This window comes from Malania oleifera, chromosome 3, assembly GCF_029873635.1.
Source record: "Malania oleifera isolate guangnan ecotype guangnan chromosome 3, ASM2987363v1, whole genome shotgun sequence".
Lineage (NCBI taxonomy): Eukaryota > Viridiplantae > Streptophyta > Magnoliopsida > Santalales > Ximeniaceae > Malania > Malania oleifera.
In genome coordinates, this window is record NC_080419.1 from 55912253 (window position 1) to 55936985 (window position 24733).

At 35.2% G+C, this 24733-nt stretch overlaps 1 protein-coding gene across 3 annotated transcripts in view; it reads left to right on the forward strand.

Annotated features, from left to right (window-relative positions):
* Positions 1-24733, forward strand: part of LOC131152134 (DNA topoisomerase 3-beta) — a 92553-nt gene that overhangs the window by 48014 nt on the left and 19806 nt on the right. For all 3 annotated transcript variants that reach the window (XM_058103805.1, XM_058103807.1, XM_058103808.1), the window contains one exon: positions 21313-21392. In XM_058103805.1, the coding sequence (XP_057959788.1) occupies positions 21313-21392 (80 nt within the window). The remainder of the gene's footprint in view (positions 1-21312; positions 21393-24733) is intronic.

Sequence of the window (24733 nt, forward strand, 5' to 3'; positions counted from 1 at the left end):
TTATAATGCTTGTATCTTCTTTCTCTATTAATATATATTCTTTTATTACCTTAAAAAAATATTGACTTCCTAATGCCATGTTCAAGGGTGAAGGGTCAATGGTTCCTACAACTTTAGATAGCATAAAAAATAGCAAACTTTTGTTGGCATTTAAGTATTTTCGTTTTGTGATTAAGAGTCTACTTATGATTTCTCATCTTTGTAGATTTTGGTATGTATTATGATTATTTCAGAATTATTCTATTTCTACTTCTTGTGACCATCCTTGTTTGCCATGAGAAAGAAAATGTTAAGTCTCGTATCTAACAGCCAGAGAAATGGTGAAAGGTTTTTGAGCTTTTTTATCATGATTATTTGATGCATGGTTTAGTTCCGACAATGTTCTAATGCAGAAGATATACTGACAATGCTTATTATTTGTTGTGGTCTTGTGGGCATAGGAATTGGTGCACAGCTCATTTTAATTTTTTTCCTTCATTAAGTTTAGGTTTCAACTTCTAAGAGGAAGGTGGGAGGGCGAGGGGATTTGAAATGAAAATATGGATTGTAGTAGTCCCTTTTAGTTATACTGTTTTGTGATGAAGGACAGAAGCAAAGAGAGAAGGAGAGAAGAAGATAGAAGGAGGGAGATGAAAAGAGACCTATTGCAGGGCTGAGTGGAGACTTAGAGACAGAACAGAGAATAAACAGAACAGAAGAAGGAGAAGGGATGAAGGAGTAAAGGAGGGGGAAGAAGAAGAGAAGAGGTAAAGAGGGAGAGAATTTTTTTTTCTTTTTCTCTGATTTCTCCAAAATGTCTTGAATCCTTCCCTACACCAGAATATCAAGGGGGAAGTAGCAATGAGAGGGAGGGAGGGAGGGAAGGCACTGTTTGCTCCAATTTCCTCCAAAATGCCTTGAATCCTTCCCTACACCATACTATCAAGTTGTTTGTCATGTATTTTGCTCAAAAATCCAATCTTCTTTATCATTCACTCATGGAACTTCGTTAATGATTGTGTCGTACATTTAGGGTCATTGATTATTGTCTTGGGGCTGCTGCAGTGTTTGTGAGAGTGTGTGTATGTGTGTGAGAGAGAGTTTGTGTGTGTTAGAGAGAGAGTGAGAGAGAGAGACTTTTGTGCTTCTATTTCCTCCAAATGTCTTGAATCTTCAGTCTTAAATAGCAATGATGTTCTTAACAATAATGGTCACGGCCGTCGCAGACTTTACAATATGGGTAACTGACACTGTGTTCAGGAATTCATTTTTTTGTATTAGAAAATTTCTTAAAAACATGTAAATTCACATGTTTTGATTCCAGAATCCTATATACTAACACTTTAAATGATTTTTAGTAAATTTTAATCAATGTAAGTATAACATATACTGCAAGTATTGGATTTCATCTTGTTTGCTTTAGTTGCTATTGGCAAGAAGAAGCATGTTTGCTACTATGCCCTATTTTATTAATACTAAGTGAAATTCAAACTAAGAAATCATAAATATAAAGAATAATAAAATATAGAATGCCATCTTTTGTACTTTTTTAGTCTTAAGTAGAATTATTTTCATCCAAATAATAAAATATAGAATGTTCATATGTTAAACCAGAATGAAAATGCATACAATAGGATGTATTTTAGTCTCCAAAGTCCAAACTAGGTGTAAGAAAAGGCAAAAAAATAAAACTGGAAGAAAGAGTACAAATGTTTGTAGTTTAATGAGAGAAAAAGTTGTGTTTATTTGAATGGTAGTTATTAAAAAATTGCATACTAAATGTCAAGAAAAATAAACCCAAAAATGAATTTTTTAATAAAAAATCATTAACTAAATAAACCAACTTAAAATTGAATTTCTAAACTTTAATAAAGGGAAAAGAGGGGAAAATGCAAAAAAGGACTCAAAAACCTGTTTTAGTCATTCACTGCCAGTCTGGCATTGTAACAGCTGTTCTGGTACTCTAGTGGCCATTACAGTTGTGAATTAGAGTACCTCTGAGATTGTTAATCGTTATCTTATTTTTTTGTATTATTATTAGTGTTAGTGTTATGTTAATAAGAGTTAGTAAGGGTGTTATGGTCATATTGAATGTATTTGATATGTATTATAAATTGAGGGGGAGACCTATCATTGTGTTAGGTCAATCATTTAATAAAAAATCTCAACATGGTATCAGGGCACAATCCAACCTAAACCCTACCACCACACCTAACTCAGTCGTCACTGGAAAACACTTTCCTTTTGCTGTCCTTACCACTGCAACACTTCAATATTTCACGAAACCAATCACATAGCAAAGACATAACCCTGTGAGCTATAACCCTGCAAAATCCCATTGCCGAAAACCTCCCCACACACGGGCTGACTTCCAGCATTCCCAACCCCATGTGCTGGTGCGTAGGAGAGTTTCCGGCCACCTTTCTTTTTGCTTTTTTCCTCTAGAATGTTCTAATTCCTCCCATAGACCATAATACCAAGCTATTGGGCATATGTTTTGCTCAAAGATCCAATCCTTTTCGACCATGCACTCGTGGTAATCCGCTAGTTGTTTAGTGTTAGTAAAAGCCATTGGTGTCTCTTGGAGCAGCTGATTTTGTGAGGTTGTGGCAGTGTGATATCAATTTATTCGTGATTTGTCTATGGTAGTTTCAGTGGTTCACCTCGCTTGTGGTTGTCTTGGTTAGTTTGATTTTTCCTCTTGTTTTCTAGTGGTCTGATTTGTGAGTGTTGGATGGAGTCTATGAATCCCAAAATCATGTTTCTTCATTGCTACCACAGATAACAATCGAAAAGTTGGATGGAAATAATTATATTGAGTGATCTAAGTCTATTAATGTTTATTTAGCAGGATTAGTAAAAATTGACCACTTGTGCTGATCTGGTCCTCCTGAAGGGAAGAGAAAAGAAGTGTGGACTTAGAAAGGTGCTTTGATTTAGAAAGGTGCTTTGATTGTTTCCCTTTTGTGGAACTCGATGGAACCTTGAATTGCACGAATGTGCATGCGTCTACATGCAAGGAGATTTGGGATTATGCTTGGCTTCTGTACTATAGTAACGTTATATGTATGTATGATTTTATCCTAGGGGTAGTTTCAGTTATAGTAGGAAGATAGGGGCATTACACAGTATTCTAGAGAGATGAAGTGTATTCATGAGGAGCTTAACATCAGGCAACCTATAACCTCTGAAGTTCGTGAGATGCAGAAGTAGAGGGAGCAGATGACAATTATTTGGGTTCTAGTGGGTCGAAACCTGAGTTTGAGGCAATCTAGTCCCAGATATTTAGTATTGCAGAGTTTCCATCATTTGTCGATGTTTACTTTCCCGTCTTTTATTCTTCCTTTAACACACATTCTCCTACTTTTGCATCTAAGTTTTGAGAGGACAACCTTTGCCATGCACGGTGATTCTAGTTTTCAACCAAGCAGCTGTACAAGTTATCAAGGTGGTTCAAGCGGCCGTGGTGGAACCGTGGAAGAGATGGACGAGGTAGAGGCACTACTCACAACTGTGCTCATTGTGGACGAGTGGTCATACTATTAAGTAGTGTTGGGATCTTCATGTTAAACCTTCATGTGCTGCCAATGCAGCCACCATCGACCCACACTTTTGGGACCACGTAACATATTATATCCATGTCAAAGGAAGAATATTCTAAGTTCTAGTAGTATCAAGCGTCTCATCAAGCTTCTCTTCCCATTGCATCTTGTGCCCAAATAGGTAGCCCCACAACTTGCCTATCATCCAATACTTCTCATCCTAGTCCTGGAGTTATAGACTCTACTGCCATTGATCATATCATAGGTATACCTAATTTCTTATCTACTCTCCACTATCCTAAAAACTTAGCTCGTGCTGCTCTTGCTGTTGGATCTACCACTGCTATTAAGGGAATCGGGGCTGTAAATCCTACTTCCTCTATTTCTCTTCCTTCTGTTTTATATATTCCCAAGTTTCCTTTCAATCTTATGCCAGTTAGCAAAATTACCAAATCCATGAATTATTTAGTAACATTCTTCCTTGATTTTGTGGTCATTTACGATTTGAATACAAGGAAGATGATTGGCAAAGGGAGTGAAGTTGGTGGACTTCATCACTTTGAGCTGCTCTCTCCATCTACTGCTTGCACTACTGTTGCCACACCTTTCTAGATTCATTGTTGCTTTGGTCATCCTTCGTTAGAAAAGTTGAAAACTCTTGTTCCTAATTTGAGTTTTGTGTCTAGTCTTGATTGTGAGTCTTGTTAGTTGGTAAAGCATCATCATGTCCATTTTGCTTCCCAAGTCAATAAGTGGCAGCAAGCCTTTTCATATTAATCCATTTTGATCTTTGGGATCCTACTTGAGTTGTGTCCAAGTTGGGTTTTTGATAATTTGTAACCTTTGTGGATGATTATTCAAGGATGACTTGGCTATATTTAATAAAAGATTGTTCTGAGTTATTTCATATATTTTGTGCTTTTTTTTTTGTGAAATAAAGACTAAATTTGGTTTTCCAGTTCAAATACTTCAGAGTGAGAATGCTAAATGTATTTCAGTACTCAATTCACTACTTATATGACTCAGTTTGGTATTATTTATCAATCATCTTGTGCCCACACTCCTTAACAAAATGGGGTTGCAGAGAGGAAAAATAGGCGTATCCTTGATATCACTCGCACCTCTAGCAAATGCATGAGTGTTTTGGACTGTGATGTTGTAATTACTACGTGCTATCTTATCAATAGGATGTCATCCTCTATTCTTAGTGGTAAACTTCTCTACTCTATTCTCTTTCTTAATTCATTTCTATTGTCTTTACACGTCATATGTTTGGGTGTGTCCTTTGTACATTAGGTAACTCTTGGGGTGGATTAGTTGGATTCTTGTTCTATAAAATGTGCCTTTCTGGGCTACTCATGCACTCGTAAGGGATATCATTGTTACAGTCCTACTCTACATCGCTCCTGCTGATGTTACCTTCTTTGAGTTTACATCATACTACACTTAGTCCCTGAGTGCTTCTTATCTCAATGAGTCTCTTCCTTTGCGTAATCTTCCAAATTCTAGTTTTCTGTCCTTACCTAATCACCCTCCTGTGTCTACATGTAGTTGAGTTCTTCTCTACAACTCGATTGTCCTAATTTGAAGGTGTATTCACAACGGCCATTCCAAGGAAGAGACTTCCTTCAAGCTTCTACTATCATGCCTTTAGTTTCCTTGTCTGATGACCCTATTTCCCATGATGTTGATCCTCTCATTGTTGTCTGGAAAGGTAAAAGAACATGTACACAACATCCCATCTCCAACATTGTTTGCTATGGCCTATGGCTTCTTATCACCCTCTTATTATTGTTTTGTTGCTACTACATCATCTATTGCCCTTCCTAAATCTGTTTCTAAAGCCTTAGTCCACTCCGAGTGGAGGAATGCAATGGTTGAGAGATGAATGGTTTACAAAACAATGATACTTGGAAATTGATATTTCTTCCTCCTGACAAATCTATGGTTGATTATCGCTAGGTATATATTGTGAAAGTCAATCCTAATGGTTCATTGGCTCATCTAAAGGCACGTCTTGTTGTTGAGGGGTATGCTTAGGTGTATGGTTTGGATAATTTTGATACTTCTTCCTTGATTGCCAAACTTACATCAGTATGTCTTGTCATCTCCTTGGCCACCACTTGTCATTAGATGTTGCATTAGTTAGAAGTGAAGAATACCTTCTTGCATGGTGATCTTGAGGAGGAGGTCTATATGGAGCAACTACCTTGGTTTGTTGCTCAATGGGAGTTAGGCTTAGTGTGTTGGTCAAGAAGACATTATATGGTTTAAAATAGTTTCCTAGAGTGTGTGATTGATTCGGCGTTTTAGTACTTGAGTTTGGCTTTTGATGGTGCGCAATGGGTCACTCTGTGTTTTATCATCATACTTAATTGGGTGGGATCATTCTTATTGTATATGTGGATGATACTGTAATTACAAGTGATGATGATCAATGTATTTAAAGCTTAAAACATATTCTATAGACTAAGTTTCAAATCAAAGATTTGGGACCATTGAAATACATCTTGGGTATAGAACTATCCAAATCTCATGAGGGAATTGTTTTGTCACAAAGGGAGTATGATCTTGATCTTTTGGGTGAGACTTGGTGTTGGAATCCGAACCAATAGATACACTCATGGATCCTAAGAACAAGTTAGTGCTGGATAGAAGTTGTTGCCTAATCGTGGACAATACCGAAAACTTGTTGGAAAGTTGAATTATCTCATAGTCACTTGGCCGGACATATCTTTTGCAACAATTGTTGTAAGTCAATTTTTGGATTTTCTAAGTACTAAGTCATTAGGATGTAGTAATTTGCATCTTGAGATATCTCAAAGGAGCACTTGGGAGGGGTCTCTTATATCAAGATTAGGGTCACACTTATATTTAGGGTTATACTAATGCAAATTGAGCCGGATGACCTTAAAAAAATAGATCAACAACCAGGGTAATGTATCTTTGTTGGTGGTAATGGTTTCTTGAAAGAGTAAGAAACAAATTATAGTGGACAGGTCAAGTGCCGAGGTAGAATATAGGGCCATGGCTCACACTACATGTGAGCTTGTTTGGCTGAAAAACATGTTAGAAGAATTAGGTGTTCCACATTCTTATCCTGTGGAGTTGATGTATGATAATTAAGCTGCTCTTCATATTGCCCCCAACCTAGTCTTCCATGAGCGAACAAAACACATTGAAGTTGTTGCCACTTTGTTGAGGAGAAACTTGTGCAGAAGCTCATTACCACCACTTATTTGAAGTTTGATATGCAGCTGGCGGATTTTTTTACCAAAGCTTTGGGGGGTGCTTGTGTTAAATTTATTTGTAACACGCTAGGAGCATATGATATCTATGCTCTAGCTTGAGGGGGAGTGTTAATGGTTATTTAGTCTTCTAGTATTATTATTAATGTTATTATTATGTTAATAAGTGAGAGGTAGTAAAGTTGTTATGGTCATTAGAATGAATTTGGTATATATTATAAAATAGAGGGAGATACCTATCGTTGTGTTAGGTCATTCATTTAATAAAAAATCTTGACAGAGGTATTGCCTCGTAACAGTCTCGAAAGCCACCAATACCATTACGTAATGTCTATGATAGTTGTTATGCACTAATTTTTAGGACATACTTTTGGGATTCATGGACTTATCCCAACTCATGAAGAAAACCAATAATAAACAAGGTTAACAATCGAAAAAATTGAAAAATCATAAACAAGGTGAACAACAAAAACACCACAAACCTTTCACGAACAGACGAACATAATAGTGCCACAACCCCACCAAACTAACACATGAACAATGCCACACAGTTATTAGTAAAGTTCAATGAGTGAATGATTGAAAAAGGTTGGATCTTTGAACAAAATAGGTGACAAACTTGATATTATGGTGTACGGAAGGAAACAATCAACTTGCTCCTATTCTTTTAATTACATGGATAAGAATTTGGGTACGGAAGGAAACAATCAACTTGCTCCTATTCTTTTAATTACATGGATAAGAATTTGGGAGTGTGACTTAACCTCTAAGTTCTTCAGTCTATCGTCTTAACTCCCTGAAGCTTCCTTATTCTAGGAAATATCGAGTGTTGGGATGCATACATGAATCCCAAAAGTATGTGTCCTTCATCATTTTCACATATGATAATTGAAAAGTTGGCTGAAAGAATTATGTGTAGTGCTCTAAGGTTGTTAAGATCTATTTGACATGTTTAGGAAAATCTGAATACTTGTTGCAATTTGGGCCTTGTGTTGACAAAAGCAAAGAGGTATGAATATTTCAAGAAGATGCATGGATTGTCTCCTTATTGTCGAACTTAGTGGGACCTCAAATTGCATGCATGTGCATGCACCTGGATGTATGCTAGGAGATACGGGATTATGTCAAGCTTTTATATTCTAGTAACATTACATGTATGTACGGTTTATCCCTGAAGTATTTTTAGTTACAACAAGGAGACAGGCGTGTCAAGAGTAAGTAGTAGAGACGCCTACATCCATGGGGAAGTTAATATCGTGCTACCTATAATGGTTGGTGTTTATGAGATGCAGAAGTAGAGGGAGCAGATGACAACTATTTGAGTCCTAGCAAGCAATGACTTAAATTTGGGTATAAGAGGAAGAGAAGAGAGATGACCTTTTTACTGGGGAGTAGGTTAGAAGACCTAAGCCTTTAATGGATTGGTACTAGGGAATTTGGTGTCTAGAAACATGTTGCTAGTTGGAAAATGATTGTGGAGGTTCTCTTTGGAGGTTAACTCCCTATGGAAAATGGTTATTAGAAGGAAGTATGGTTTGCATCAAAATGGGTGTGATACTAGGCAGAGTGGCAATGTTTCTCAGTCCTTGGATGTTTATTTCTTAGGCTGCTTCCTTCTTTTATATCCCATTTAGAATAACAGTTTACCTAAAGATTAAGCTGTTAGTTTGTCGGCCAACAATGGATATCAAGCCTTAACACTCCCCCGCACATGTAGCCCAACATGTGGAAAGATAAATAAACGATAAATAGCACCCATTGGTAAAGAAAATAATTCTTAACAAAGAAACAATAAACGCTGACAAGAAGAACAAAACTCAAGACCTCCTTGTAAGCTTGTTATGATACCATGTTTGAATACCACTTTACCTAAAAGCTTAAGCAGTTAGGTTGTGGGCCAACAATGTATATCCAGTCTTGACAATCCCCTTATTTGTTTTTCGAGTAAGGAATGGGGATCTTATTCGGTTTTGGGAGGATGTCTGGGTGGGGGAGGTTTTCCTTGGAGTCCTTGGTTCCTCATTTTTCAGACCATCTTCTATGCAGAATGCACCAATTAATACTTTCCTTTTTTAAAGGGGTTCTCTCTCTTGGGGTTTTCATTTTCTTATAAAATCTTAGTGAGAGAGGTTGATGATTTGATCTTCTCGTTTGAGAGTGCTATATTTCCTTTGTTCCTAGAATGGAGAGTGATTTAAGGATGTGGTTTGAGGATTCTTTTGTTTTTTTTTTTTTGGTTTTTTTTGGTTTTTTTTTTTTTTTTTTTTGTGTTTCTGAAAAGTAAGGTGAACTCCCAAGAGGAGGGGGTGAATTGGGATTTAAAAATTTCTTTGCAAATTCTTTGTTTTACAAGTTCCTTTAGTTAAGTGTTAACTCCAGCAAATCTTCTTTTCAGCAGTCACACAAACACAAAGATAATGATCAACAATCATACCAAGTTTAATCTTTTATGTTAAAGACCAGCTTGGTTAAATTCTCAGGTTTTCTTAATATTCAAAATCAGAATCAATGAATAAAGATCATATCAAGGTGATTTTCAAATCATCGAATAAATCAAGCTTACAACTTTCCCAAGAATAATGAATCTCAGCTTTAATATTCAGCACTTAAGAAATTTTAATCCAATCAACTCCTTGATTCAAATCAATATTCAATATTCAATTTCAAGTTCAAACCTTTGATGTGGAGGCACAACTGATCAAATTTAAGAATCAATTTAAGATGGTTTAGAAACCAATATCAGATTTTAAACTTAAAATTTATTCCTTTATGAAATATAATTTTCAGAGCTTTGATCTTTGTAGAACTTTCAATTTAAGAATACTTTTCAGTTGTTAATATTCAAAAATCAGAACTTTAATAAATTTATTAAACCAAACAATTAACTAATGTATGCTGAATTTAATATGCTTCAGAATCAGAATTCCAGCACTCCCAAAAAGTTTAGCAAGATATAATGATCATACACACATTTAATATCCTTGCAGAATTTAAAGAGAGTAGGGAGAAGAGCTTAGAACCGGATTTTTACAAGGTTCAGCCCAAGGTCTACATCCTTGCCCCAAGCAACCGCTGTGAGGATTCCAACTTTCTTTATTATGCCAAAGTTACAAGCTCTCTCCCTCAAAGGTGGAGTTCGCCTCTCTAACAAGAATCCCCTCCCGCTAGGCAAGGATTCAATCCCCTGAACTGTCAAAACAAATCTCTCTCTAACAAGAATACCCCTTCTTGCTAGTCCAACGATTCAACAATCTTGAATTGTCAAAAAACAAAAGAAACAATTTGTGTACAAGTAACACTCTGAATAAGAGCAGATTAGTACAATTGAATATCACAATATACTTAAATCAAAATCAATATAGAACGATGAAGCTTAGATGATTGTTACCTGATTTCTGATTTAGAATTGAAATTCTCAATGTAAATTAATCCGAAAAACCTTGGCTTTGTCGGCAATAACACTGCAATAGGTTTCAGAAAATTTCAGCAGTAGTATTCTGGAATTTGTATTATGTGCTTGCTAGTTATTGTTCAATTCTTGAAATCAACATGTATTTATAGAGTTAAAAAGTAATTTTTCGTGTTGCCCAAGTTGCTTGGAGTGTTTCCCAAGTTTTCACAAAGTTTGGTGGCCAAGCAATCAAATTTGGAAAGTTTCCCTCGCTGTTATAAATTTAAAATCACGAAGGTCAGTCGCCTTTGTCTTTTAAATTTCAGCGTATTTTTGAAACACAGTACAGGGTCAGTCGCCTGATCTTGAGAGGTCAATCGCCTGACTCAGTTTTGTCTGCTTTCTTAAAAAGCTCATAAAATGTCAGTCGCCTGTCTTGTTGTCAACTTCAACCACTCTTCAGTATTTTGGGTATAACTTTCACTATAAAACTCCAAATAAGACGTTCTGGGTATCAAAAGATAGCTAAGAAAAATCCTACAACTTTCATGTTGAACATTTTTGAAGATAAGAAACCATTGATAGAGAAAATTGCACATCAATGCAGATATAGAAAAAAGAAGGGAGTTTGGAGAATCCTGTTTTGGTGCTTTTCATTTTAAAAATAATTTTAACCTTTTTGAAATAACTTTTGACCTTAAAAATATTTTCCAAGTATTTTAAAAGGTATCTAGGTTCAAGTAATTAACCTAATTGTTTCATGTATCCATATTGAAATCGTTTGAAGTACTTACATGAGAGTTCTTAAAAGACTATAACTTTCTAAGCGCTAAGTCTTCGTGCATTGCTTCCTTTCTTTATGTTTGTCTTGACTTCATGCTTCAATAGTCTTTTAGCTTTGTAAGATCTTCTATCTTTGGGTTCAAGCTTTCAAAAGACTTTGTCAAGCACTTGTTCTTGAACACTTGAGTCCTGAATCACCACTTACCAAATATGTTAAGCTCCTTTGTTTTGTTATCATCAAAACAAGATTCTAAGCCTTGTGAGGCCAACAATCTCCCCCTTTTTGATGATGACAAACAAGGAGCAAAAATGAGTAAGCCTTAATATGACTCCCCCTTACAATAAGCGTCAACTTAACAATATTTGCGATGTTAAGGTCAATTTCAATATCATGTTCATATATCAAGATTAGCTCAATATCACATCATGTCATAATTCAAGATCAATTATCATGCTCATATATTTCATTTCATAGTTGAGCCAATACACATGCTTAGGTATGTAGTGTCATGCTCAATTTTTGCTCAAAAAATTCTCCCTCTTTTCACATCAATCAAAAAGAATAAGATATCAAGAAAAACATATAAATACTAAGGCACTGAGCAACCATAAGCAAAAGTATAGATCTAGAGAAGACATAGAACAAAACTTTGTATTCATCATGCATGAAAAGATAGACAATAAGTCTCAAACTAGCATGAGAAAATACAAAAGATTGTATATCAAAATTTTCAATAATTTCCAGTAATCATGATATCATTACTTAACAAGTCTAACTCCCCCTGAATGAAATGTATTTCATATTCAATAAATTCATAATTTTATTCTTGAAGGACAAACTATGTATCCATGTATAGTATGAGTGTAAATATCATGTGAAGCTATCATCATTATCAGTCATCATTAGCAATCATCATTATCAATCATGCTTTAAATTTATTATGCCATGCTCATGCTTAGTTTGCTCACATTCAGATTTGCTAAATTTTTTCCCCCTTTTTAAATCAACAAAAGGATAAACTGAAAGAAATATTATGCAAAAGTACTAAGGACTAGAAAAAAATTTCGCTTTTAGATCACAATAACAAGGTCTATAAGCCTGCATATATTTCAATCAAAACATGGTCATCCATTATTCAGCATGCAACAGATATATAACATAATCCAAAATAAGCATGTGAACTAAGATGGTCAAGAGAAATAACCGAGCTAGACAACACGGAATAGCATAGTCAAATATTACAGCCCAGATTAATGTTTGGTTTACGAAAATATTCATGCATCTGCAGTTCCATCAGATTTGTATGCTCATGCTCATGCTTGCATGCTCTAGTCATATTTCAAAGATTCATGCTCAGAGTCATATGTCAGATGGTATGACTTAAATATTCATGATTAGTTCTTATGTTTCTGCTCAACACATCTCCTCCTTATTACATTGCATCAATCAAAAGGAGAAGGTCATCAATAAGCATATACAATCAGCATAAAACAGATAAATGACTATTCATCATGCTTAAGACGATAATCAAGAATCCCAAAATAGCATGAGAAATATCAAACAAGCAAAAATATCAGGTGCACAGTTTAGTAATTAAACTATTGTCAGTTAGTCGACTGAAATAGAGGGGTAGTCGCCTGACATTTTATTTATTCGAATTTTTCTCCAAACAGTAGAGCTTCAGTCGACTGGGCCTCAGAGAGTCAGTCGCCTGACTTTACTGAACCTGGGAATTTTAGCAAGTCAGAGAACAACCAGTTGACTAAAGGTAACATGTCAGTCGACTGTACTTCAGTGTTTTTGACTTACCTGTTTTCCTCAACCATTTATCCTTGTTCCTAAAAAAAACTTCTTTATTATGCAATAAGCTCATTTTCTTTTGCATATGGATTTACCAATCTTCAAATATCTTTCCAAATTGTCTGTTGAAGCATATAATTCTTTGAATTTAATTCTTTAGAAGCCTTGTACAATTCATCCTTTTATTGCGGCCAACAATCTCATTCTTATGTTCTTGTTGCAATATAATAATCAACAATAAGCTCAAAAACTCTTCTTTTTTATCATACCTCATATCAATCTTTTTCAATACCTTTGTATTAATTGACTCTGTGAACTTCCTGAATTTTTAGTAGTTGCTGCTGATATGATCATTGAGTTGAAACTATTAAGCTATTACTAATTTATATAATCTTAGAAAGACTACTTAGATGTATTTTTCTTCTTGACTCAACCATATGCTGTGAATATTTCAAGAATAATTTTATTGTACCTGCACTAACAAAGAGTAACATGTAGATTTATTTAATACTTAACCAGCGAAATTTCAGATTCTTACTTTGAACTTATTTCATTGATTGATTAATCAATTAGGTCTCTTTTAATTTGATTTTCTAAATCTCAAGTATGTGCAAATAGCAATATATGTGTGCTAATTTTAACGTTAACTATTTATAACCTTTCTTTAACAATTCAACTAAGGTTATGCTATTTCATCTCTTTAGTGATAGTTGATATGGTGAATTATTTACCATTATATGCATAGTCAAGATAGACTTTCAGTTTATGCATTAGACCTTCAAGGTCTCTAATATAGTAGACATATTTATTAATAATTTACGTTAAGCATTATCTACTATCAAAGCATACTTATAGTCATCACTAAATCACTTCTTATATTTGAATTGGCCGCCACCTTAAATCCTATAGGCTATAGAGGCATCCCTTTTCATTTTAGTATAGATTTAGCTTTCTTAATTTCTAAAAAGGGAATGCCTATTCCTAGGATCTATGAAGTCCTTGGTTTGTGAACTAGGCTTTCATCTTGGTACCCATACTCTCTTGGGCCTTAATGGTTTAACAAGAGATGTTTCTTTTACTCTCCAAACCTGTTTAGTTTTAACTCTCTCTCTCTGTAATGGGCATTCAAACTTTATATGTCCCTTCTTCTTACATAGGAAGCATGTGGTGTATGTGTAAGCATTTGAAGAGGTGCTAGCATAATCTTTGGAGGTTTTTGCAAAATACCCCTTGCAGAGGTTCTTTTTCCTTGTGTTCTCAACTCCATTGAATCCTATGCCTTCCTTATCCAAAGACATTCTTTGTGATCCAACTATTTAATCAAGGTTTTCTTTTCCTTTAGTGAAGTTGTAGATGATTTTGGCTTGATCCTCAATTTTTCTCTTAAGATCACAGATTTCTGACTCTTGTATATTTTTACCCTTTATTTGCAGCATTACTGGATCTTGACATTTTGTTGAATTTACTTTATAGTTCAGATATATACAGATCTTTCTCAATTTCCATAAAAGATTGGGATCTTAAATCTTCCAATTCTTTCATCACCTTTTAATTCTTGCTTCTAATTTTTTGATTTTTAAATCCTTTTCTCTTTCATCAAGATTTTTTTATTCTAATTCTTTTATTATAGCTTTATTCTTATTTTTCAATGAAGTGTATTGTTTAGTCACATTAACTAGAATCTTATGAACCTTGAATAGTTCACTTTGTAGTTCTTCCTAAGATGGCATACTCTCATCATTGGATTCATCAGATGAATCGTCACAAGAATCATTAAATGATTTGGATGAGGAGTTTTGTATGTCATCATCGTACTATGCCATAAGACAATCATTTGCAATCTCTTGGTCACTTGATTCACATTCTGAGCTGTTGAAATTTATATTATCCCATGTAGTGGCCTTCATTGCCTTTTTCTTTTTCTTCTTAGAATCCTTCTTGAGTTGTGGACAATCTAGTTTTATGTGGCTTACTTTCTTGCAATTATAGCATGTTGGAGGTTCACTCCTTGTTTCTTTTTTATTGGTTTCGCCTTCATCTGATTTTGAGTCTTGGAATTTTCTAGTGAATTTTTTCTTCTTTCTAAGGATTTTTGCAAGTCTCTTGGTTATGAGGGCTACATCATTTACATCCATTACCTCTTCATCTTCATCGTTAGAGCTTTCATTTGAGGCCTTAAATGCAATAGAATCCTTGATTTTAGATTTTCCACTTCTTTCGTTTATTGTCATCTTATATATGAAGAGAGAACCTATTAATTCATCTAGGGAGGTGTTTTTCAAATTTCTTCCTTTAGTTATTGTAGTGGCCTTAGGTTCCCAAATCGGTGGAAGTCCTCTAGGGATTTTCTGGATCATCTCATATGTAGAGTAGTTTTTCCCTGAGGCATTGGGGGAGTTTATTATATGGATGATCCTAGTGTACATACTAGTGATGGTTTCATTCGGGTTCATCCTAAAGGCCTCATACTCACTTGTGAGCACGTCGATTCTACTATCTCTAACATCAACTGTTCTTTCATAGGTTACCTCTATTTATCCCATATTTCTTTGGCTGATTTGCATCCCATAATTCTATTGAACTCATTTACGTCAAGAGCACAATATAGTGCATTCATAGCACTAGAGTTTATTTGCAGCATATTTAGTTCATTATTGGTCATCTCTTTTTCTTCCTTTGGTACATCCTTGTTGTCTACAATTTTAGTAGGGATGAGGTCACCACGTGTGACTACTTTCCAAGCTTTCCAATCCATGATTTGCAAATAGATTCTCATTCATTGTTTCCAAAAAGTGTAGTTTATAGCGCAGAAAATAGGTGGTCTATAAGAGGATTGACCCTCGGCAAAGGGAGATACACCTAGGTGTGCCATAGAGATCTTTATGTAGCTTCTAGTTTAAGATTTGTTACAACCCCGCTCTGATACCAATTGAAAACTAAGGTGTACTCCCAAGAGGGGGGTGAATTAGGATTTAACAATTTCTTGGCAAACTCTTTGTTTTAAAAGTTCCTTTAGTTAAGTGTTAACCCCAGCAAATCTTCTTTTCAGCAGTCACACAAACACAGAGATAATGATCAACAATCCTTTGAACTTTAATCAACAATCATACCAAGTTCAATCTTTTATGTTAAAGACCAGCTTGGTTACATTCTCAGGTTTTCTTAATATTCAAAATCAGAATCAATGAATAAATCAGACCAGCTTTTCAGCTGTCGCCTGTCTTGCTGTCAGCTTCAACCACCCTTTAGTATTTTGGGTATAACTTTCACTATAAAACTTCAAATAAGACGATCTTGGTATCAAAAGAAAGTTAAGAAAAAATCCTACAACTTTCATGTTGAACATTTTTGAAGATAGGAAACCATTGATAGAGAAAATTGCACATCAATGCAGATATAGAAAAAAGAAGGGAGTTTGGAGAATCTTGTTTTGGTGCTTTTCATTTCAAAAATAATTTTAACCTTTTTGAAATAACTTTTGACCTTAAAAATATTTTCAAGTATTTTAAAAGGTATCTAGGTCCGAGTAATTAACCTAAGAGTTTCATGTATCCATATTGAAATCATTTGAAGTACTTACATGGAACTTCTTAAAAGACTATAACTTTCTAAGTGCTAAGTCTTCATGCATTGCTTCCTTTCTTGATGTTTGTCTTGACTTCATGATTCAATAGTCTCTTAGCTTTGTAAGATCTTCTATCTTTGAGTTTGAGCTGTCAAAAGACTTTATGAAGCACTTGTTCTTAAACACTTAAGTCCTGATTCATCACTTAACCAAATATGTTAAGTTCCTTTGCTTTGTTATCATCAAAACAAGATTCTAAGCCTTGTGAGGCCAACAATTTCCCCACAAAATCCTTCATTTCCCATTTGTTGAAAATTTTGAGCCCTTCTTGTTTTCCCTTGAACCATTTTATATAGAAGGCTAAGGTTCCTCTCAAAATTGGGGCTTTTATGTGAACTTTTGCTCTTAATAGACTTAACACCACTGATTTGTTGAAGGTAAGCAGACCTTGCAAGGCTATCAGTCCTGATATTTGTTATGTGTTTCCTGACATTTGTATTATGTGTTTGGAGGAGAATGAGACTAGTGACCACTAGTTTCTTCATTGTTGGGTGGTTAAGTAGCTTTTGATTTTTAAGAATACTTTCACAATGCTGTAGACTGTTGATGCTCTTTTATTAGTGCAATGCATGGGTTTTGGGAGGATTAAGAAAGGAATAATCCTATGGACATGTACGACTTTTGCTTGCTTTATTTTGGACTTTGTGGATTGAAAGGAATGAAAGGATTTGTAATAACAAAACAAGTGCTTTGTCTCATCTTTGGGATAAAGTTATTTTGTTGGCTTCTTTTTGGGCTCATTCTTTGTTATTTTATTTTATTTTATTTTTTATTTTTTATTTTTTCCAAAGAATTTTGTTGTAAGATCTTCAGCGGGATTGGAAGAGGCCTCTCATGTATTGGTTTTATTTTTCTGTTTATGTTTTTTTTTTTCTTTAAATTTTTGAGGATTACTTATCCTCCACTCGTTGTAATCTTCTCTCTTTTCTATTGGTGAACTTCTGATCCTATCATTTTAGTTTTATTTTTTAAACCTTACCTTTGTTAGGAGTTGAAGACAAGTTAATCTGCTATTAGCTCTTAATTTTTTTCTCTCTACTCTGTAGGGCTCTTAACTATTTTGAGGTGGAGTGGTTAGAAATAATAGTGTAGAAATCCCTCCTTTCCCTTCCCAACATTCTGTTTTTTTTTTTTTTTTGGTTTTGTTTTATGCTTTGCAACCTATATCTGCTGCGATGCACTCTTTTTGGAAGCTAAGGTTTACACCTCTTCTATTAAAAGAATTTCTCTGCTTTGCATAGTCTACACTGTTGAATTTAACAAATTTTTATACACTGGAATTCTTTAGAGCATCTGAATAACTTTTTGTGCAGGTAGCTAAATGTAAATGCGTTAAATTACCTCTTTGCCCTAGTTTGTGGAATTGACGAGCATCAGGTTTGCATTTGCATAAGAAAAAAGGTAAGGTAGACCAAAACATCCTTCTTATTCTTTGAACTCGACCAATTTCATTCTCAAAGTAGAAAAGAATATAAGAAATTATACTTTCATAAAATAACTTAATTGAATTTTATTTAATGAGCAATGAATTGGCTTAATTCTATTTCTTCACGTGTAGGAAGTAAAAATTGACATTGCATTGTTTGGTCTTTCTGGGAGGCATTGAGTTTGTCCATCTTTTCTAGATAGCCTCTGTCTTCATTATTTTAGGGGTTTTTGGGAAATCATGGAAGGCATTGAGCAGATTTTGAAATTATTTGGTGCATCAAGTTGGATTGCATAGCTTGAGTCTCTAACTACCTGGTGTGGTCGGTGGATGCAAACTTGCAAAGTAGTATGAGAGAGGTGTCTAGAAGGATTGAGTGAAATAAAAATGCATCTGAGCCGAAGGAACCGGATGAAAGCTTCAAAATTCGGACCAACAAGATAAAATGAAATAGATTCAGTAAAATCATTCAATGTGTGTGAGCCACTGTAATATAGAGTAGATTGAAGAAATTGGCATCAGTGCAGCCAAAGAATCTACTCAAAGTGGAACTAGTAGATTGGCATCCCTTTTGAGAACAATATTATTCAAAAAAGGTTTTCCTAACGACATGGGAGTCCAATTTATATATGACAATCCTTGCCTTGGACCAGTTAATAATTTGCAACAAGTGTTTCTCAGCCAAGCTAAAATCTTCTCGTGTTATTCTAAGTATTCAAGTACTTGTATATGAGCCCCTTTTATTTCCCTATTACTGAAAAATTAGTATTGGAAAACTGTGGTAGCCTTTTGCCTTCTCCATTTAGAATTTATTTGGTGAAAACAATGCAATATGTGTTGCGTATAGTTGACATGTGTTGCTTTGCATTCGGTTAATGCTGCTGCAGAAGTGCAGTGAGCAAAGAATACACCTTATGTGATTGTTATTTTTTTACAATTAATAGAAAAATATTAGGATAACGCTGTCAAAATCACGGCCTTCTCTCTCTCTCTCTCTCTCTCTTGATGTGTTTCAGTTTGGGAACTTACAGAGAACTCCATCAGAATGTTATAGATTGAAGGAAAGACTTTTATATACATGTGGAGAAGATTGAGGTTGGAGGGTTTGTCTATTTGTTGGAGAAGGGAAAGAGTTGAAATCAGTTGATTTGGGGTTTCTTTGTTGGCGGCACATTAGCTGTGTGACTGCATATCATGGGCCTTCTTGAGATTCAAGCATTTCAATTTGAGTACGAAGTGTGGAAGGATTAGATATTGGTATTGACCAAATCCAATTGGATAGGCTAGGTTCTTGAAGTGGGGCTATGATTAAACATGAAAAGGTACTCTATTTCCATTCTTGGGTGCATAAATGCAGAGATATGGGAGCACTTCTCTGATATCTTTCTGTTGTCGAGTGTAAGGAGTCGACCTGTGTTGTTCAATTAATACGAAATGATTGCAGAGGTAAAGCTTGATCAGATATGGGTAGGGGTGGTTTGAGTTCTAAGACAGAAATCCAAAAGAATGGGTGAAAATGTAGCAAGTGTAGTTGTGTCTACAGTTGATGGTGGAGATGAGGCGACTACAACAATGGGGCTGGTAGGCCAGTAGGGTTTCTTTAATTAAATACTATCGTCCTCACTTTTTAAACTTTTGATATCACGTAGATCTCTTTAGTATGTAATCTAGAATGTAAAATTATTAGATTCTCCAAGTTACATTTTTTTTTTTTTCCAACTTTTCTTGCTTCTCTATTCTTTGCAAAGTTTTTTATCTGCATTGTTGCCATGTCTTAAGCATCATTCTTTTTTATTCAAATGCTTTTTTAGATGTATTAATGTGCTGCCAACTGTTTTGACTAGTCATGCATCATCCTCTTGATTCACCTAAAACTTCTTTTGCTTTCTTGCTAATGTTACTGGCCATCCTATTCCAAAGAACGTGTCTTTGTTGTCTCTTATTGCCCTGCCACCTTCCTTTCATCATTTTATCCTGAAATTTTATTTTATTTTCTCCCTTTAAGTTCTGACACCTAGTTCTCCTACTCCTACATTGGTCTATGCTATCTATCTCGTCCATTGTTTTAATGCATATATCCAACATTAATACTATGATGTGTAGTTAAACTTACTCCTAAAATAATTTTACACATGATTAATTGTTAAGAAAAATGTTTCTTTGACTTTTATTGTGTCATTAGGTGTTCATCTCTCTTCCTAGAATGAATATTCATTGTTATAAGATCGTATGAAGATCTTTTAACATTGAAAAATCTAATATCATACCACCACGGTACTCATTTTAACTCTAATTGTTTGTCATGACCTTGTTTGCCCTTTCCTATATGATGACCTTGTTTCCCCTTTCCTATATGATCAATGAAATCTGCTCCAATCCAAATTGTCTTGTGCCATGATATGTATAGTATTTTATCCATGAACTCCGAAATTTCCTTTTTAAATTTTTTTGCTAAGCTTGTTTGAGGATAAGTACTAATGAGTAATGACAAATGTTGTTATACTAAGACTGAGTTTTTATGCCACTCACATTGGAGCATATCTCAAAAATGGGTTGAATGGTCCAGCCAAAGGCATTAAACAGCACCTACGATGAGTAAATAGGTGCTCCCCATCTGGAGTGGCTGATGTCACCATCTTAGCTCTACAGTGATGACATCAGCAATATCCCTTTCATGATTATGATTTTTCTCAACCTACTCCTGCAAGCCTTTTGATGATGTTAACTGGAAAACTTTAAATGAAGTGGAAAAAATGAAGAAACTTGAAAGAGAAGACAAAAGAAAGAGAGATAAAGATACCTAGAATGCCCAATGTGATACTCTAATGCCATGTTTAGGGCTCGTTCAAGACCTCTTTGTAACCTACTTTGATACCATAATAGATTACTGCGTTAACTAAAAGCTTTAGCTGTTAGGTTGTGGATCAACAATGTAATCAAGCTTTAAGCTTTTAGTTAACGTGGTAATCTAATATGGTATCAGAGCAATTTACAAGGAGGTCTTGGGTTCTAGTCTTGTTGCCCATGTTTATTATGTGCTGTTTAAAAAAGTTCTTGTATTCCCTGTGATGGGTGTTATCTATTGTATGTTTATCTCTCCACATGCTATCAAGCTGCATGTGTGGGAGACTGTTAAAGCTTGATATACATGTTGTGCCACAAACTAACAGCATAAGATTTTAGGTAAAGTGGTAATCTAACAATATATATTTACATATACATATATGGGGAGAGAGAAAGAGAGGTAAATATTTACAAGTTTCTTAGTTCATGCATTGACACCATGGTCACAATGTTTCTCAACTTCCTTTTGGTTCATATATATCATTTCATGGTTGTAGGAAGGTACAGCATAACTTCAAAGTTAAATTTTGTGTTCCGATAACTCAATAACTAAATTAAAAGGCAATATCTTTGTACGAAGTCTTAATTTGATTTCATTTGATTACTTTTCCAGAAAGTTATTCTTGAAACCAATATAATTGGATTCCCATTATAATTGTCTTGCTTTTTTCAGGTTGCTTCAAGTGCATTAGGCTTTGGACCTCAAATGGCTATGCAACTAGCTGAACGGTTGTATACTCAGGGCTTTATCAGGTTTCATATGTTGCTATTTCTCCCACCATTTTTTTTTTGTCTTCATATTGTCTAGTTGTGTATAATAGAAGATGTGAAAATCTGAACCCAGCAGAACTCTTGTTAGTGGTATATAATAATGTCATAGGTGATACGTTTTTATTTGAGTGTTCTTATTGCAATCTTCAAATATTTAAGCCGAATCTTTCTTTATACACGTATACATGCATCTGTAGCAAGTAACTTAAAGCTGGGTCCCCATTCATTAGACCAAGAGGATCTCCAAAATTTTATGATTTGCTGTCAAACTTATTCCAATTCTAAGATTGACCAATAGATACAGAATTTTGTAGAAAGTTGTATTTGATGGATCTGATTTTGAAGGTTTTTTTCTTCTGCAATATCCATATCAAACATGAGTCAAATTGAGATTCAAAATGTGAGTTGAAATCTTAGTTTCAGGAATTGAGAATCAAATTGAATTGTTAGGTTTGGTGTTTCCAACATCAATTCTGAACAACATGCGTGTGTATTATACAAACAAAAACTACGTATTACCTTCTGCTCCAGTTTGGGTACTAGTCAAGTAAGTACTCAAAACCGATTAAGTTCATTGCATTTTTTGATACAAGAGCAGCATGCAGTTTTCAGAAACCTAGCATTCTTCAAAAAGACAAAGCCATGCAATCATGGTTTCAAGGCAGCAAATGGAGAATATTTTGAGGTCAAATTAAAGAGTGTTTCGATTTACATTAAACTCCATCCAGGTTAATTAATAAAAGCCACATTCTTTGGAACAAATCTTCCTGATGAAGATCTATTCATTGGGTTTGATATTATCCAGCACTTAAACAAAGTCGAGTGGACGAAACAGGGCTACATTTTAGGTTGTATCTCTTGCAGTGGACCCGAAAATTCCAACCTTTTCCACATTACCCAGACCTTGGAAGAAGTGAGAGCCCAACTGATCCACACAAGCTGTGCGGATAGTCACAATGAATTCCTAAAGAAGTGTCCAAAGCCACTTTGGATGAATCCAGAGTTCTTTGTTAGCCTTCCATTCAAGAAAAATGAAGATATAAACCCAACAAAGGCAAGCCACAAAGGGATGAATCCGCTGCACTACTCATTGGCCCAAAATGTATTATCCCAACTACAAGAAGAAGGATTGATTGAGCCCACTAAGTCACAATGGGCTTGTGAGACTTTCTATGTTAACAAGAGGGCTTAATGGACGAGATAAGCTTAGACTTGTCATTAATAATTAGTCCCTTAACCACTTCCTTGCAGATGATAAATTTTCATTACCAAATTGGGTCAGTTTATTTTCACAACTATCCGAGGGCCAGATCTTCTCAAAGTTTGATCTAAAAGCAGGCTTCTGGCAATTGGGTATCCATCCAAAAGATTTTCCCAAGACAACATTTTGTATTCCCAACTTCCATTATCATTGGACAATCATGCCATTTGGGATTGAAGTGGCCCCCTTTATCTTCCAAAAGGCAATGATTATGATATTCTAGCCTATCTTTCACCATGCCCTAAGTACATTTATGATATCCTCCTTTTTTCAAAGGACATGGCATCCTATGCAAAGCTTCTCAATCAGTTCAAAGAGATAACCACGAGCTATGGGATTATGCTGTCTGAAAAGAAGATGATCATTGGGGTTGAAGCTATTGATTTCCTTGGGATGCATATTAGCCAAGGAAAATATAAATTACAGCCACATGACATAACTCGGCACTTTCCTAGACAGTCAGATGACAACAAAGCAACTACACTCATTTCTTGGAATAGTCAATTACATGGCAGACTTTGTCCTAAAGTTGGCAGCCTACACAACACCACTCCATCAACTTTTGAAAAAGAAAGATGTGCCCCTTTGGGAATGCAAGCACACAAAGATGGTAAAGTCTCTTAAAGATATCGCTATGCGATTGCCACTATAGATTCCTGACGAAGGTAGAAGAATCTTACAAATTGATGCAAGTGATAATTATTGGGGTGCAACCTTAATTGAAGAAAAAAGTGATGGGACTAGGCATATTTGTGGCTATAGAATGGAGCATTCAAAGTATCTAAATAACATTATCACTCCACATTCAAAGAGATCTTGGCGGTGAAAATAGAGATTGAAAAGCTTGAATTCCATCTGATAGGACATATCTTTATAGTTGAAATGGACATGTCATCTTTTCCAAAGATGATACAATTCAAGTAAAAGATCCTCCCGCAAGGACAACTTTTCAGATGGGCAAACTCTCACAAAATAAGTTCAAAGTAAAACATATCAAGGGAAAGCCCAACATCCTATGTGACTTTTTCTCGAGGCCAACCAATCTCCAAGTCTTCTCCATCATGGCTTCCTCATCCTCTTCATGTTCACTTAGTTTCACAAAACGGGTTCAGAGCCTTCTCAGCAAAATTCAAGACTATATCCTTTGTCACACCATTGAAAAAGGCAACAATAAAATGATCCAAGGTCTCCAATCTATACTCCTTTCCAATTATGGATTGGTTGATGCACCATTAACATATCTAGACTGACATCCACTCTGATAGTGGTAATGATAATTACAATGATAGTTGCATTTCGAGTTTCATTTGTGGTGAATAGCGGTCATTTAGGGGCCTTAGTTGGTGATCCGGGCTGTTTCCCTCTCTACGATGAAGCTTATCCTCCCCCTACATTAAAGGCCTCTAGGTCCCCACACTTTCCTATCAAACTTCCCCAAAAGAGGCTTTCCTTCTCCTTTGATATCTGGCTAGAACATATTGTATTGGTATGATTCTCCAATAGCCATGGGCTTACCCATTCATCACAAACTGAAGGAAAAGGCCTCAATAGTACAGTTACCTCAAAGATTAGTTCCTATTCTTCAAAACTGACGAACAGTGGGTCGAATGGCTTGATTTCATGATCGGATTCCCATACCTGGTTACTTTTCATCTTAGAGGTGAAATTTGTTGGTCCCTTAGGATACCCAAGAGGAGTGTGAATTGAGTCTTTTTTTAATTTTTATGATGCTTACTCCTTTTATCAAACTCTTGGTGAATGCATTGTGGAAGCTTTGATAAGAATAAGTTTATGTTCACTTATAACTCACCCTATGTGCTTCAATAACCCAAGATAATGTATGAAATATGCACAAACACAATTGACCAATTAATTCAATCAAATGATAAGTAATGTAAGAGAGTAGAGAGAGATGCTCAAACTTTTTTAAAGTGATTTAGTCTCCTTCACGAGCACCTACATCCACTCTCCCGACTGAATCCAAGCTGAGGTTCCACTTGCAAAGGTCTTGCCTTTCAATTGGGGTAAGAGCACAATTACAAGACCTAGCCTTTCACTAGGA